Source organism: Monodon monoceros, unplaced genomic scaffold (genome assembly GCF_005190385.1).
Source record: "Monodon monoceros isolate NGI ecotype Baffin Bay Population unplaced genomic scaffold, NGI_Narwhal_1 Super_Scaffold_10, whole genome shotgun sequence".
In the NCBI taxonomy this organism is placed as follows: domain Eukaryota; kingdom Metazoa; phylum Chordata; class Mammalia; order Artiodactyla; family Monodontidae; genus Monodon; species Monodon monoceros.
Window position 1 is genome coordinate 42,571,159 of NW_021703766.1, and position 16,411 is coordinate 42,587,569.

At 55.5% G+C, this 16,411-nt stretch overlaps 2 protein-coding genes across 2 annotated transcripts; both read left to right on the forward strand.

Annotated features, from left to right (window-relative positions):
* The first annotated feature begins 4,275 nt into the window (after window positions 1-4,275).
* GAPDHS (glyceraldehyde-3-phosphate dehydrogenase, spermatogenic) lies at window positions 4,276-13,827 on the forward strand. Its single transcript, XM_029201378.1, has 11 exons — window positions 4,276-4,342; window positions 6,895-7,012; window positions 7,751-7,846; window positions 8,024-8,131; window positions 10,965-11,055; window positions 11,137-11,255; window positions 11,656-11,737; window positions 12,027-12,178; window positions 12,342-12,503; window positions 13,564-13,662; window positions 13,755-13,827. The coding sequence occupies exons 1-11, from the start codon at window positions 4,276-4,278 to the stop codon at window positions 13,825-13,827; spliced, it is 1,167 nt and encodes a 388-aa protein (XP_029057211.1).
* Window positions 13,828-14,198: 371 nt separating this feature from the next.
* Window positions 14,199-16,006, forward strand: TMEM147 (transmembrane protein 147). Its single transcript, XM_029201442.1, has 7 exons — window positions 14,199-14,377; window positions 14,458-14,527; window positions 15,009-15,068; window positions 15,154-15,290; window positions 15,428-15,512; window positions 15,603-15,724; window positions 15,807-16,006. The coding sequence occupies exons 1-7, from the start codon at window positions 14,301-14,303 to the stop codon at window positions 15,928-15,930; spliced, it is 675 nt and encodes a 224-aa protein (XP_029057275.1). The 5' UTR covers window positions 14,199-14,300; the 3' UTR covers window positions 15,931-16,006.
* The last annotated feature ends 405 nt before the right edge of the window (window positions 16,007-16,411 follow it).

Below are 16,411 nucleotides of genomic sequence, written 5' to 3' on the forward strand. Positions count from 1 at the left end.
TTGGGGTTGAGCAATGAAGAGGAGGAGGAAGAGTGGGTGAGTCATGAATGGAGAAGACTCACATGGCATCTTTGCTCCTTGCCCAGCTCAGGCCCTCCACCCCAGAGCCCAGATGTCTGCCCTTCCAATCACTTCCCCTTTCTATTCCTCACCCACTATCCAGGCCTCCTTTCTCCCAACTGCACCTTCAGGCACCCTCCATCCCTGGGACCCAGGCCTGGTTCTTCAGCATCTTCACTCCTCTCGGGGGACCTAAGGATCCAGTTTCCCCAGCAGCAAGATTTTGGAAAGGTGGGAGGCACAGTCAGGGGGTGGGGAGCAACCCCGGGGAGTTGAGGGAATCATCAGACCTTGTTCTTGTTGTTTGTTGTTCTTGTTGACCCCCAACGCCCACACCTCTTAAGCTCCGGCCCCACGGGTCTTCTCCCTGGTCCTCAAACACACCAAGCTCATTCCTGCCTCATGGCCTTTGCACTTGCTGTTGTCTCTGCCTGGAATGCAGAAGTCAGATCTTCACAAGGTGGTTTCCTCCTCACTCTCTTCTTGGCTCAAATGTCACCTTCCCAAAAAGACCCTTCCCTGGCCGCCCCACAGCTACACTCTGTAATATCATCCTTTAGTTTTTATAGCTCCTACCACAATCTGAAATTATCTTATTTTATTGTCTGTCTCACCTATCAGATAGTAAACTTCCAGAGGGCCGTTGTCTGTATTGATCATTGTCACGTCCCCAGCTTCAAGAACATTGCCTGGGGTTCAGTAAACATTTGAACAAATGGATGGATTAGAAGATGCCAGGGGAAGAAAGTCCAGGCCTGAGCCTGAGTCTCAGAGGGTGCTGGAGGGAAGGTTGCCTGTATCCCCAGAGCAGCACAAGGTCCCTTGTTGAGGGTTGCAGATTTTGGAGCCAGGATCACATTCTTGTCCTACCTCCCAGCCCTTGGGCAAGGGCAGGGGGCTGACTGCCATGAGCAGGGGCAGGACGCAGTGTCTCCTGAAAAGCCAGTTGAGGCAGTCGTGGGGAGGGGCTGAAGACCCAGGGCAGCAGAAGACTGTCAGCCAGAAGCTGGGCTGAGGGCCAGGAGCTCATCCCTCCTGCCCTCCTCCCCCTGAGGCCTCCTAAGTCCCAGCTGAGGCCTCAAGTGTTGACATATTGGCAAGGGTTGGAGAGGGAAACAGCTGAGAGTGTGGCCTAGGTGTGGAGAGGGACATCAGAGGGAAGGGCAGGGGGTGGTTGGTAGGTCTGTCGTTGGTAGGTCTGTAGAGCTAGTTCGGAGGGAGCCTGAGACCAGAAGGATAGGGGCCAGTGGGTGGGTACAGTTGGGTGCAGGGGTAAAAGATATTTGGGTTTGGGTGCCAAGAGGAGAGCCTGGGAGAGGGGGTGGTGGTGGGCTCGCTGGTGGAAAGGCCAGGCACAAAGGAATGTGTAGGGTGTGAGCAAGTGGGGTCAGCAGAGTTATATGTGTGGGTGCCCAGGTGTGACGAGAAGCTGCACATGCTTTCAGACTTTGCTCAAACAAGGGTGACAAGGCCCACTCCCCTTGGAGGACCCAAGGTTCCATCCTACATCCTGGACACTTGGCTCCACCCAGAACCACCTCCCAGACCCAGAGACCCAGAAGCTTCTGCCATCTCTAGGTTCTGTCTACAGAGGGTGACTAACTGTGCCACCTCTCCAAGCTTGAGCTCACCAAATCTGTTTCCCAGTTTCACGGTCCAGGGACAAAGTCAAATCTCTGGGCAACCTTAGGTGTGACTTTCCTGCCCTTGTCCAGCACCTGAATGAGGGAGTTTCCCATGCCAGGAGATTGCTGGGTAGGGAAGGGTGAGCTTCAGAATTCTAATCCGCCCCGAGATTCAGAGGTGGGATTTCTCCTTCGAAATGTACTCCATGTCTCTTTTCCACCTCTCTCTCTGCCCAACCCTACCATCTTCTGTCAGCCTCCGTCCCTCTCCTCAGTGCTCCATTCCCATTTGCCACTATTTGATTCAGGACTTTGGCATCTATCTCCGTACATGAGATTAGCCTGGAGTTGTCCTTTCTCTGCTGGTTTTAGTAACGTGGCTGTGCTGTTTCCTAGAGTGAACAGAGGAGGTTTCGGTAGCTGAGCTACCACAGCACCCACAAAGCATGCAATATGCGATGTGCTCATACACGGTGTGCTTGCCGCTCCACAGGGCCTCAGAGCACGTGCCCTACCCACAGCCTCTCAGCACAGGAGCTGCTACTTGGCTTCCCAGCTCTGCTTCGGCTCTGCAGCAGGTCCTGTAGAATGGCAAATATTTGTTCCCCATGCTTCAGCAAATCTTGCCCATAAAATCATCGGGATCTGAATCAGCCTTTGGGAAGATACATCTTAACTCCTTGGTTCTTCTCTTGTTATTGGCATACTCAGATTTGCCATTTCTTTTTGTACCAGTTTTGATCCCTCATATTTTCTAAGAAAATTTTAATTGCATCTAGCTTTTCATATCTATTCTTGTAAAGCCGTACCAAATTGGTCCCTTTTCAGTCCTGGTTTTATTTGTGTACGCTTTCCCCCCATCTTGATTATACATGTTAAATTTGTCCCCCTTTGTTCTGTTTTTTTGGTCTTGGTTCATTGAAATCTCCCCAGCTTTACACTCAATTCATTTTCAGTTCCACCTTTCCCGGGCCATCCAAGCAGGAGGCTTCACCCTTACTCTGTGCCATGGCAGGTGCTTAGCAAACTCAGTTCTCATGGAGGTCTGGGGAAAGAAGAGGTTATGTCATTCTGCCCCTTCTTGCTTCCACACCTCTCTCTGGAATGATGACTCCTTCCTGGCCTAAACCCCACAGCCCCTAAATCTTGGTCACAGCTGTGTGCCAACTGGCCCACAGCAGGTGAAGGTGCCTGCCTGTGTGTCACAGATATGCAAGCAAGCCCCCACCTCCCATGCTTTGGGGGACAGGAGCCATCTGTCTATTTGTTCTTCCGCTAATGTTTACTGAAAGCCTGCTTTGTGTCAGGCACAGTTCTAGGAGCTGGAGGACCAGTGGTGAACAAAACAGAAAAGAGTGGGCCCAACAGGGAGACAATGAACAAGTAAGTCAGTAACTTGATCATGGAAAACTACATGAAAAACCATAAGGAAAAGAACAGAGTGCTGTGAGAGGATAGGACTCGGGGGGTGCTCTAAGACTGGAGACCAGACGAAACCTCAGGAGGTGACATTTATTCATTCATTCTGGTACTAGTTATTGAGGGAGTACCTTTCAAGTGCCAAACATTCTTCTAGTCAACAGGTATAAAAGTGAGGAAGGCGTGGGCTTCCCTGGTGGTGCAGTGGTTAAGAATCTGCCTGACAATGCAGGGTACATGGGTTCAAGCCCTGGTCCAGGAAGATCCCACGTGCCACGGAGCAACTAAGCCCGTGCACCACAACTACTGAAGCCCGCGTGCTTAGAGCCTGTGCTCTGCAACAAGCCACCAGAATGAGTAGCCCCCGCTCGGTGCAACTAGAGAAAGCCCATGCGCAGCAACAAAGACCCAGTGCAGCCAAAAATAAATAAAATGAATAAATTTAAACAATTAATTAATTAATTAAAAAACAAAAACTGATTTTCTAAAAAAAAAAAAATAGTGAGGAAGGCAGACAAGCACTCTCTAGTGGGCAGAGACAATTGGCAAGCTAACGAATAAACAGGATGAGTTTTAGAGAGACATGTGCTGCGTGGAAAATAAAGAGTGTAACCCTAGAGCAGTTATGCACATTGCAATATTTAACCCAGGATGGGAAGTCAGACAAGGCTTCCCGGACAACGGGCAGATGGAGGGAGTGGGGGTGATGGTGATAGTGACTGAGAAAGGAGAGAACTTTAGATGCGGAGTTAGGAGGGCCTCTCAAAGGGCGGCACCTGAGGGAAACCAAGAGGCAGCCAAGGGAAGACCTGGGTAGGACTTCCAGGCACAAAGAAATAGCTAGGGTAATTCCAGAAGAGGGTCCAGACCGGCATGGAGCCGGTGTGCCCATGGAGAAGAAAGAAGAAAGAAGACAGCAGAGAAAGGGCTTTGAAGACCAGTGTAAAATGTTGGATTCCATTCTAGACGCCAGGGGTGGGCTTGGAACGGTGGTACACGGCCACAGGCCTCGACTGGGAGGGGGCCTTCGCGCCGCCTCCTCTTGTGACGTCACTGGACTGTGACGTCACGGAAAGACGCTCCAGCTCCTCCAGCCCCCGAGCCCCCGTCTCGCAGTAACATCGCGGCGGGTGCCGGGGCAGCTGGCTGGGCCATGAAACCTTAGGAGGCCATGTCGAAACGCGACGTCACCCTCACCAATGTCACCGTTGTCCAGCTCCTGCGACAGCCTTGCCCAGGTGAGGGAGGCGGCGGAGTGACCCCGGGGAGGGGAGGAAAGGGCGGTCGGGGAGCTCCTGTAGCCGGGTCTGAGTACCTGACGGCGAGCGGCGCACCAATAGTGTCCACCGGGAACCGGGCAGGAGGTGCGGGGTGGCCTTGCCTGCCGGGGCTCTTCCATCCGGAGCCGCTGCCCCTGCTCCCTCCAGCCCCACCCTCCTCACTACCGGGCTTGCCGGCAAAGTGGTTTCTACGGCGATGGTGGAGGGGACGAAGACTCCCGCCCCCAGGTTGGGTTTTGCACCAATAGCGCGGTGGAAGGGTAGAAACAGGGGCCAGGAGGGAGGCCGGAGCCGGGTTTACGAGGGGACACCTCTGAGGACAGCCGCTGGTTGTTGAAGTACCTGGGCGAGCGAGGTTTCACATAAAATTGACGCTGCTGCGAAAGAGCCGCTTGGGGATCGGTGGACTTTGTCCTCCCTGGATCGCACAAAGCGAGGACACTTGAGCCCGCCACATGCCGAGCACTTTACAGGTGTGCGCGCTCAGTGAAGCCTCACAACCACCTTCGAGTTCAGTGTTTAGTGTCCCCATTTTACAGAGCGGCCACCAGATGCAAGAGGACACAAAGCACGTTTCTGGGTCTCAGCACGGGAATAGGGGAGTTGGGACTCGGAGTCCCTGCTCGCCCTACCTCCCCCGGCCAGAGGTGCGCGCACACGCTCCAGCCAGACGAATCCAGGCCTTCCGGAGGGCCACCCCATTCGCTCCCGGCCTCCTGCCTGGCCTCAGGCGAGGCAGTCGGCGGCCTCAGCACCGCAGGGGTGGGCGTGGCCGACGTGGGGCGGGGTTTGGGCGGGGCTCCAGGGTCCTGGAGACCCTGCTAGACGCAGCAGCAGGCAGGTTAACAGCTGTGGGCCTTGAAAACCCTGCCTGCTTATCACTCGCTCAGTGATCTCGGGCCTCGGTTTCCCCACTGTAAAGTGGGTATATAGCACATACCTCACAGGATTCAGTGAGCTGATGCATGTGAAGAGCTCAGCACCGCACCTAGCCCTTGGTGGCGCCCGGGAAATGGGAGCGACGTAGTAATTGGTAGAGAGCACACCCGATCCGGTGTTTCACCTACGGGGTGATGCTTCATCACTGAAGCTCTTCCGGGCTCTTCCTTCCCAGCACAGCAGCTCTCCTCCAGCCCATGTACCCCACCCTGGAGCAAAGGGAGAAGGGAAGGCTGGGGGAAGTTGTGAGAGAAGGGCCACCTGGGTTTTCTTTTGAAAGGTCACTGAGTGGGCTCAGATCCCCACTCTTCACCCATATGGACAAATCTCCCCTTTTCATGAGAGCAGAAACAGAACCAACATTCTTAAGGTCACCAATAACCACCAGTAAACACTGACCAATACCTTTATGAACTTGTAGTGCTACTGGAAACACGCACAGCCCAGCCGCAAAGCCTGTGGCAGCCTGGAGAGACCAGGGAGAGAGACAGGTCGGCTGACCCCCAGCTCCTAACCCCACCCCCTCCAAGGTGCCTTTGATTCTGGTGCCAAGCGCAACTCCTACCTTCATCCTCCAGGCCCTCTCCAATCCCTTCCCTCTCCCTTTCCTCACGAATACACTTCATGTCAGACTTTCTCCCCTCTATTAAAATCAGCACCTACTGGGCCTTGAGATCTCACTGACTCCTTACAGTAGCCCCCAGGTGGAGGGTCAGATGTGACATCAAGAAACAGGCCAGAGTTTCATTAACTTGCTCAAAACAACTCAGCTGGCAGGTGGCTGAGGCAGAGCTGACATCAAGGCCTGACCCCCGGCTTGAAATCCTCTACCAGCTAGGCCCCTGACTGCTGTCTCCACCACGCTTCTCCTCCCTACCTGAAGCCCTCATCTGTAGCTCAGGTGGCACAGCTTCAAGCACAGGTGCTCCCAATGCAGCATGGGTGTAGATCTGTGTGTCTGGAGAGGCAGAAGCTGATATGGGTTTCCATTTGTTTCATATATTATGAGAAGTGTTTCCCTGAGGGTAAGAATCACCTTGTTGGAAACAGGATTCCTGGGCCTCAGTGCAAACCCAGAGTCAGATTTCCCTAGGAATCAGCCTCCCGGTGATCCTTACCAGAACAGTTTGGGGACCACTGGACTAGATCGATTATCAGGCAAGTTTGGAAATGATCTTTGAAATATTAACGTACGTGGAATGTTTCCTAGACTCTAACATAAGCACTACATGTATCACTCATTTAATCCTCACAGTGACCCTCTGAGAGAAGTACTATTATCATCTCCATTTTACAGAGGAGGAAACTGAGGCACAGAGACTATCACCCCCAAGCAATTGTTAAAAATATATACCCACTGAGTTAGAATCTCCAGGGAAGAGACCCTGGCATGGATATTTTAAAACAAGCCCACCCCCTGCTCATTCTGTTGATCAGGTCGGTTTAGGAAACACTGGGCTATATGGTTGGCCACTCAGGGCCAGGAGCCAGCAGCAGGTTCTGGGTGGCAAAGATGGCTCATTCTGTCGCAGTGACGGTGCGGCTCACTGCCCCTCCCCCACTCCCAACAGTGACCAGAGCACCACCCCCTCCGGAGCCCCAGCCAATCAAAGAGCAAGTCCCACCACCTCCACCTCCTGCACCTAAGAAGGTTTCTGTGGTTCAGGAGCTGACTGTTGGCATCAATGGGTGAGTCGCCCCGGCCCTTGAGCCATTCCTGAAGCTTTAGGGCCCGGCCTCTCCTCGGTTACTAACTGGAGCATTTCTTCATGTCTCAGCAATGCTTTCATTCTGCCCATCCTGGAAAAACACAGGGATAAGGTAAACAGGGCTCCACCTTCAGAGAGCTCACATTCCGGTGGGAAGTACAGTAAGACAGAAGAGGGCAGTGTTAGGCCGGGGAACTCCGGGAAGGCCTCTGGGAGGTGACACTGGAGTAAGGCCTGAGTGACAACTGTGCAGCAAGCAATGGCTGTGGGGCGTAGGTGGCAGCTCAGTGTAATAAGGACGGGCAGGATTTCAGCATGGCTGGTGTGGCACAAGCAAGGGAGAAGAGGGAGGGCAGCGGAAAGCTGGCAGGGGCCTGGCGGACCGTGGTAAGGAGTCTGGACCTGGCTTTACTGTTAGAGTGGTGGAGGTTTTCAGGTCAAGAGATATAATCTGACCTGAAGTTCTACAAGATCCACCCAGCTACAAGGTTGGGAATAGGGGTATAGGACAGATGGTCAGAGGAAGCACAGAAAGCAGTGAACAGGCTGGTGAGGTCATCTGGGCAAGACACTGGCCCACACAGGGACGGCTGCCTTCTTCCCCACCCAGTCCCCTTGAGTGGGACTCTCCTCTGTCACCCCCTTCCCCCTCATCCCCTCCTCTGCGTGCTGGTTGAGGATTCTGAGGACAATCCCCTCAGCTTTCGTTCCTGGACAGATTTGGACGCATTGGTCGCCTGGTGCTGCGTGCCTGCATGGAGAAGGGTGTTAAGGTGGTAGCAGTGAACGATCCGTTCACCGACCCAGAATACATGATGAGCAGCAGACAAAGGGCAGGACCGGGGAGAGTGGGACCAGGGTGGGGAAGGGGTTCAGGGGAGCTCTGTGGAAGGCGCTCAGCTGCCATGTGGAACCGTCACTGAAGTGGGGACTCCCTGGCAATGCTCGCTCCCCGTCCAGCCCAAGAGTAGGAGCCATTCTGTCTCCTGCAGGTGTACATGTTTAAGTATGACGCCACCCACGGCCGATACAAGGGGAGCGTGGAATACAGGAATGGACGGCTGGCCATCGGTAACAATGAGATCAGCGTCTTCCAGCGGTAAGGGCGGCTGTCTTATGCAAGCCTGCAATATACTAATGCAGGGGATGTAGAGGTGACTAGAAGGGGATTCCAGATTCTCACATGGGGCTCATAACCCCCCAAATTGTGTGTGCACACGCCTCTGGGTACTGGTTTGGAGAGGGGGCCCACTGTACTCAAAATACTTTTTTATTTAACACACATGTGCGTGTTTTCTCTCAGGCATATCCGCCCAACCTGTCTAAAACGCAACTCTTGATTATCCTTCAACCCTCAAATCTATTCATCTCCCTGCCCAGGAAATGGCATCACCATCTAGCCAACTGCTCCCACTCAGTTCCTACATAGGAGCCACAGAGACCTTTTCAAAACATCAACTGGACCTGACTACTCCCCCACTTAAACCCTCCAGTGGCTTCCCATCACCCCACAAATAAAATCCCAGCTGCTGATGGGGCCTCCCACCAACTATATGCCCTGCTCCCCAGCCTTCCCTTGTCACCTCAGCGACACTGGCCACCAACCTCCCGGGACCCTGCACCAGCAGCTCTTCTTAAAACCCACTTCACATAGCTCTCACTGATACAAATACTCCTTCACTGAAAGATACGTTTAGAATCTGTAAGTCAAAAGCAATAACACTGGATGTTTAATAAGCTTCAAATACATTTTCAAAATACCAAAAAAAATAAAAATGGGAAACAGTAAACCTATTTTATCTTTCTAATGTAAATTATCAGCCACTGCCGGCCCTGTGGCTGCCTCCAATTTCCAATTTTACACACGCTTGCACACGCACACTCGTGAGCTCTCTCCAGCCCCAGGCAAGATCTGCAGCCTTCCCAGCACTCCCCCCAGCAGGTCCACCCTCAGCCCCGCTGTTTATTTGTGGTCAGGTGGTCAGGGGTGGGTGGAGGTGGGGACTGGAGAGTCAGTGAGAATGGGAGAAGCTGCTTGACCCAAATTTGAGATCATGACAGCAAAAACAATTCCAAATTCCAGCAGAGCAGTCATTACTCAGACACACTGTGTCCTTTCCTTCCTCAGCCTGGGCGCCATCGTTGCTGCCACCTGGGGTATTTTCCCAGCGCTGCCCCGTCCCCACACAGCCGCCCCCTCAGTGTGTGCCCCGCTCAGGTGCCACCTTCCCTGGTGACTACAACGCGTCTTCCCCCTTCCCCACTGCTCTCCATCGCGCCACTGCGGATATCCTCGGATATCCTCCAGGCCGTCAGCACGAGCTGCGTTGCTTGTGTGTGCACTTTGCCCCGCTCCACCCTTTCCACTTGGGTGACCCTGGGCAAGGCAATGAACTTCCCCAAGCCTGTTTCCTCAGCATACCCACCACAGCCACAGCAGGGAGCACGGCCAGAGGCGTGTGGGGAGCACTGAGAAGGGCTCACGCAGCCTCCTGGCAAGGAGGGCCCTGTCAGCCTATGGCACCCCTGCTGCTCTGGCACCCGCAGGCGCAGGCCCTGGCCCGGGGCAGACTCAGTACTTCCTTGAAGAATGAACAGAATCCTCAAAAGAAGCCCCTGGGCAGGAGGGCAGGGCCCATGACAGCATAGGGGAAGGGGCTGGGGTCTCCAGGGGCACCGAGTCTCTGCCCCATGCCCGCTCAACAACTGCTACAAAGGAATCTGCTGAAGTGCCCTTCCCCCAACTTGGAAGGCAGGAAATGAGGGGGGCATCAGAGAAGAGCTACTTGGGCCAGATGATGAAGTGTGACCTGACATTTGACCAGGGAGCATGAAGAACCATGTGTGGTGGCCCAGGGAGAAGAGAGGAAGCTGCTCATTCATTCATCCCTAGGGCCAGCCTGCCTGTACTCCCAGGCAGCTCTGCCTCTACTCTTTTCAATTCTGTCCTGGCTCTTCTGAAAAATGCCAGTAATAACAGTACTTACCTCAGGTCATCAGGGTTAAAGGAGTTCAATACAGGTAAAGCACTCAGCACACAGGCACATGGCAGGTGTTCAGTAAACATGTGTAGAATGGCTAATAAAGAAAAACCACACACAAACATTGACTGAACCCCTCTGGAGGGAGCAGACCCAGCCTTGCTGCCATGGAGTGCTCTAGAAGATGAGACAGACACTAACAATCACAAAAGCAAATCCTGCAGTTGTGATAAAAGCTGAGGGAAAAGATTAGTATAGAGTTTACCCACGTATTGTTCGTTTGCTAAAGCCAAGTAGAAAACAGCAATAGTAGATGTTTAATATATTTCAGACACAAACGTTTGATATCGAGTGGAAAATGTATATTGATAAAACAAGAAACAGAAAATCTCCTTTATCTTTCCAATATAAACCACTGCTAGCCCCAGGGCCGCCTCAAGGCTTCAGACCCCTGGGAGCTGCTCTCTGGATGTGCTGTGTGTTTTCAGGGACTTGCCTGGCCTCTGGCAGCAGGATCCCTGTTGCAGGAGCTGAGTAGTCAAGAGAAGAAGGGCTAGGAGGGCTGTGATGAAGTTGCCAGGGCTGAAGCCAGAAGAAGTAGGGCAGGCCTCACCCTCCTGGGGTCTACATCCTGGGCAGCATATGTACTAAGGGCCTGACCTGGCTGGGAGTAGTCTAGATGGTCCCCCAGGCGGGGCTTGCGGCCTGAGTTGGGGAGGTGGCGGCTTGTACCCAGACATAGCAGGTACAGTCAAGAAAAGTGGCCCACTAGGGGGGTTAGCGATGAGAGGCAAGGCCAGCAGGGTCGGACCCATCTGGGGCAGCTAGGGGTGTGTGGGGTGAGGGGAACAGACGGCCAGGCAGGAAGGTGTCTGGTCAGCCTTTCAAATGGTGAAGGCCACGGACTATGAAGGCGAGAGACTGACTCACGGTGCTACCGCCCCTCCACAGCAAGCAGCCCAAAGAAATCCCCTGGAAGTCTGTCGGGAGCCCCTTTGTGGTGGAGGCCACAGGGGTGCACCTGTGCTTAGAGGAAACTACAGTAAGTCGGGGACAGGTGCCCAGGGCCGCCCAGGGGGTGTGGCACTTGAAGCACCTCATGACACCTGTGAGCCTTCCCTAGGCCCACATTGAGGCAGGTGCCCTGCGTGCGGTCATCTGCGCGCATTCTCCAGAGGCACCCACGTTTGTCATGGGGGTGAACGAGAAGGACTATAACCCCAGCTCCATGAAAATTGTCAGGCAATGGGCAGCAACATTCTGAAGTGTGTGCCTGGAGGACAAGCCAGCCTGCGGTGGGGAGGAATCCGACTCACCCTCCCCACTCCCACTCCCACTCGGCCCCTGGTGCTCTTTTCACATCAATCCACTTCTCCTCCCCAAAGTCTTAACAGCCATCTTGTTAATGTTACTCTAAAACCATCTGTTAGAACTGCACGACTTCTGGAGAACATGCTTGGGGAGCTTCCCCCAGCTGCACCTCTGGTGCCTCGTTCGGTCTGACGGCATCCCTGATGCTCCCTCATCCCCAGCCTGACTTTTCACAAAACCAAGCCTGGGTGCAAACCCTGAAAGGAGGTAAGGGTGGAAGGGTGGCTCTGCGACTCACCTCGCAGTGCCTTGCACACCCGGGCCATTTCAGCAACACATCGTGCACCACCAACTGCCTGGCCCCCCTCGCCAAGGTCATCCATGAGCGATTTGGGATTGTGGAAGGGCTGATGGTGAGCTGGGGAGAGGGGCTGGGGCAGGAGGCACGGCTGGGAAACTGTACCTCTTCCTCCCATACTCGCTTAGTATGTGGGGTTAACAGGGAGAGGCGGGCTTGGGGACGAGAAGCCCACCAGTGGTGAAGCCTTTTAAACTCTGGACCCTGCCTGCATGTGCCCCTCCTGTGACGGTGGTGGAGGCCCCGCCAGCCTCCACCCCTGGGTCACCACCCTGGGCCTGGGAAAAAGAGGCGTGGGAGCTTGGGAGCAAGAAGGCCTCACCTCGGCCCTCTTCTTCCCCAAGACCACAGTCCATTCCTACACTGCCACCCAGAAGACAGTGGACGGGCCATCGAAGAAGGCCTGGCGAGACGGACGGGGTGCCCACCAGAACATCATCCCGGCCCCCACAGGGGCTGCCAAGGCTGTGGGCAAAGTCATCCAAGACCTCCAAGGGTATGAGGGCATGAAGCTGCAACAAGGGTGGGGGGTGCAACCCAGGAGGACTGGACTAGCCCCCAATTCTTGAGGTGTCTACTGAGCGGAAAGCAGAGACAAGGGGGAAATGATGGAGAAGTCCCTGGGTTCTGACTCCCGCCCCTGATGTGGGATTCTCCAGGAAGCTGACTGGAATGGCGTTCCGAGTGCCAACCCCAGTCGTGTCTGCTGTGGACCTGACCTGCCGCCTGGCCCAGCCTACCCCGTACTCAGGCATCAAGGAGGCCATAAGAGCAGCAGCCAAGGGGCCCATGGCCGGCATCCTTGCCTACACTGAGGATGAGGTAGGGGCTGAGCAGAAGGGACCCTGGGAAGAGCCCTCTGGGAAGGGAACGTGATTTTCCACTTGCCAAGGAGCTTTTTGCAGCATATCAAGATAGGAACTGCAGGGCTGGGAAGGTCAGCTCTCCCCTACCTCAGAGTCTTTGCACTTGCTGCCCCTTCGGTCTGGAAAGCTTTTCCCTCAGGTGGCCACATAGTCTGTCCTCACCTTCTCCAAGTTGCTACTTCAACCTCTCATCTCAGAGAGATGTTCTTTTTGTGGCCCTTTTCCTTAGCTGAAATGTCATTTCATAGTCACTGTTGGCCCTGCTAGCATGTACACTCCAAGGCAGCAGAGACTTTGGGCCTTGTTTTTCACTTCCATAGCTCCAGCCATCTTCCCAGGGCCTGGCACATAGCAGGTGCTCGATATATGCTTAGTGAACAAGACAAGGGCTCCCATTTCTCAACACTTGCTCGGGGCCGGCCACAGCCAGTTGCCTTCCCTGTGAGGAATGGGTATCACATCTCTTTGCTCCCAGTACTGCCAGTTCTGTCCGTCCACCTTGGTGCTGTCTCCCTGCTTTAGCTCCTGAAGGTCCACCCTCACACAGCTGCCAGGATCTCTTAAAGAAATCAGATCACATCACCCCCAGGGCTGAAAACCTTCCTGTGGCCTTCCACCATGCTAGGACCAAACCCCCAGGGCCTTTGTGCTGCAGTTCCTTCCACCTGAGACCCTGCTGAGGGCTGGAGTTGACCAGATCCTCCTAATCATCCAGAGCCAGACTCACTGCCTCCCCTCAGGGAGGGCCTCTCGCTGACCCATTCCACGTGCATTTTTCCCCGGAAGAGATGTCTGTTGGTGCAGCATCAGAGGCTGTTTGCAGTCTGTATCCTTTGGCCAGTCCCCTACCTGAAAAGCTCCCATTTGTCTTCCTCATACCCTGTCCCCAGAAGCTGGACAGAGGGGGGCTCCATCAAATACTGTAGATGAATGGATGGACAGTGTGCCCACGAGCCTGAGCTCCTGGAGGTCCCTGCTCTACGATCCACGCTTATCTTTGAAATTCTGATGGCCGGGTCGTGTCCACGGACTTTGTTGGCGATACCCATTTGTCTATCTTTGATGCTAAGGGTGGCATCGCGCTCAACGACAACTTCGTGAAGCTCATTTCCTGGTAAGGGGGAAGAAAGGGGTCAGAGAACGTGAAGGGAGGCTGGGGGTGGTCGGGAGGGATCCCCTGAATCCCCTCCATCCCTCCCTTCCCAGGTACGACAACGAATATGGCTACAGTCGCCGAGTGGTGGACCTCCTCCGCTACATGTTCAGCCGAGACAAGTGAAGCAGGTTGGCCCGCCTCAGTTTCCCAGTGCTCCCGGCCGGTACCCGTCTCTCCCGTCTCCGCCCTCGGCCCCCCGGGAGAAAGAGGGCGTCCCGCGCGAGGGGCCAGCGCCGCTGGGCCAACGGTGAAATAAAAACGCTGAGGGCTTACAGCTGCGCCCCGTGTCTCCGCGCCGGTCACAGCGGGGTCGGGTCCGGGCTCCAGGCCCACCCCGCACGCGCTCGGTAGGCCCCGCGCCCTGACCCCGAGAGCGGCTCCCGCGGGGTCGGGATCGCGCAGGCACCGGCTCGGCCTCCCGCGTGTCGCCCGGGCACCGCGGCGGAGCCTGGTGACGTTAGCGCACCGCGCCGCGGACTCCGGCTCCCAGAAGGCCGCGCGCGCCGCGGCAGAGGCCGGTGGGCGCCAGGCCCGGGCTCGGGCGCCAGGCAGCCGAGGCAGAGAGGCGCGCTCCGGCGAGCCGGGCGGCAGGCGCCATGACGCTGTTCCACTTCGGGAACTGCTTCGCCCTGGCCTACTTCCCCTACTTCATCACCTACAAGTGCAGCGGCCTGTGAGTGCGGGGCAGCTGCGGGGCGGCTGCGGGGCAGGGGGGCGCGGGCCGGGCCGACCCCTCACCGCCCGCTCCCGCAGGTCCGAGTACAACGCCTTCTGGAAGTGCGTCCAGGCCGGGGTCACCTACCTCTTCGTGCAGCTGTGCAAGGTGAGGGCGCCAGCTGTGCCGCGCGAGGGCTTCGCCCCCCCCCGCCCAGACCTCCCGGGGAGGAGCCGGGCATGGATGGGCTGGAGCCCGAGGAGAGGTCCGCAAGCAACTTCTGTATAGCACTTTTAGTAACATTGAGAACATTCAATTGTATGACTAAGAGGGGTTTGGATACTGCTAAGAGCCTCTAACTAACCCCCAAGGTCCCACCGGCACTGCTACCACCGCCCTGGTGGGCAACCAGCCCCAGCACCTTCAGGCCTGACCCCAATCCCTTGTGATCACCACAGAACCCAGACTTCCAAGCCCCTGCCCACAATCTCCCCTGCTCCTGCCTTCTTGACTCCATCTGGTGGTCCCTCTCCTCATGGGCCCCCAGAACCCCAGTGTACTGCCCTCCACATAACACACTAACTTCCCACCAAACCCACGTGGTTGGTCTCCCTCACCTTGAGGTGACCTCTCTGTTTTCTGGTCTCAGATGCTGTTCCTGGCCACTTTCTTTCCCACCTGGGAAGGCGGCATCTATGACTTCATTGGGGTGAGTGGGGCAAGGGAGGGGGAGGGATTGCAGGAGTGGGGCCCCCTGGCACCTGTGCTTACTCAAGCCTCAACCTGACCCACAGGAGTTCATGAAGGCCAGCGTGGATGTGGCAGACCTGATAGGCCTAAACCTTGTCATGTCCCGGAATGCCGGCAAGGGGGAATACAAGATCATGGTTGCTGCCCTGGGCTGGGCCACCGCCGAGCTCATTATGTCCCGGTGTGTGCAGCAGCCTGGAGCCCAGATTCCTGAGAAAGGACACCTGGGTTCCAGGAGGGTGCCGGAGGGTGGGGGCTCAGATTCTGGGTGCTGAGGGTGTCTGGGTACTGGAGAACCCTTCCCTTTGCCTTCTTCAGCTGCATCCCTCTCTGGGTTGGAGCTCGGGGCATTGAGTTTGACTGGAAATACATCCAGATGAGCATTGACTCCAACATCAGTCTGGTACGCAGTCCTGCTTTCCCACACACGCGCCTTTTTGCTGGTGACTCTACTCCTCCTGAGGCCTGGCCCTGACCTCCCGCTTCCCTCCAGGTCCATTACATCGTCGCATCTGCCCAGGTGTGGATGATAACACGCTACGACCTGTACCACACTTTCCGGCCAGCTGTCCTCCTACTGATGTTCCTTAGCGTCTACAAGGCCTTCGTCATGGAGTGAGCTGGGTGGGGCTCGAGGATGGGCCCAAATGGTTTGGATTATCTCTTCTCCCTTCTTCATTGCGATGTTTCCCCACAGGACCTTCGTCCACCTGTGTTCCCTGGGCAGCTGGACGGCACTTCTGGCCCGAGCGGTGGTGACGGGGCTGCTGGCCCTCAGCACCCTGGCCCTGTATGTCGCTGTTGTCAACGTGCACTCCTAGGCTTGGTGGCCCAGACTTTCACATACCTTTTCCCTGTCTCCAGGTTTCAGTGAAGTAAACAGTATTTGGAAAGTTGTTTCTGCCTCTGTCTCCCTGTCTGGAACTATCTACCAACAGTGTGCTCTCCTGGGTCCCAGAGGCCCTTGTTTTGGAGCCAGGTAGACAAGCTGGGAGACTAGCCAGCACTCATCTGTCCTGTGTTCCTGGACCAGTTCCTTTGCTTCCTGTTTTCCACAAGTTGACTGAGGGCTTGAAGCAGACAGTCTTTAAGCAGTGGCAGAGACCAGGGCCCTCAGGGAACAGGTGATAGAGGGGAGCTAGAATCCAAGAGATGGTTCTTGGGGGCTGCTCCTCACAGCCTTAACCTGGCCCTCTCCCACATGGCCCTTCCCCGGCTGGTCACCTCCTAGGTTCCCAGCCCCCAAACCAAACCATCATCCACTTTCTTTTTTTTTTTTTTTTTTTTTTGGCACACCACGCA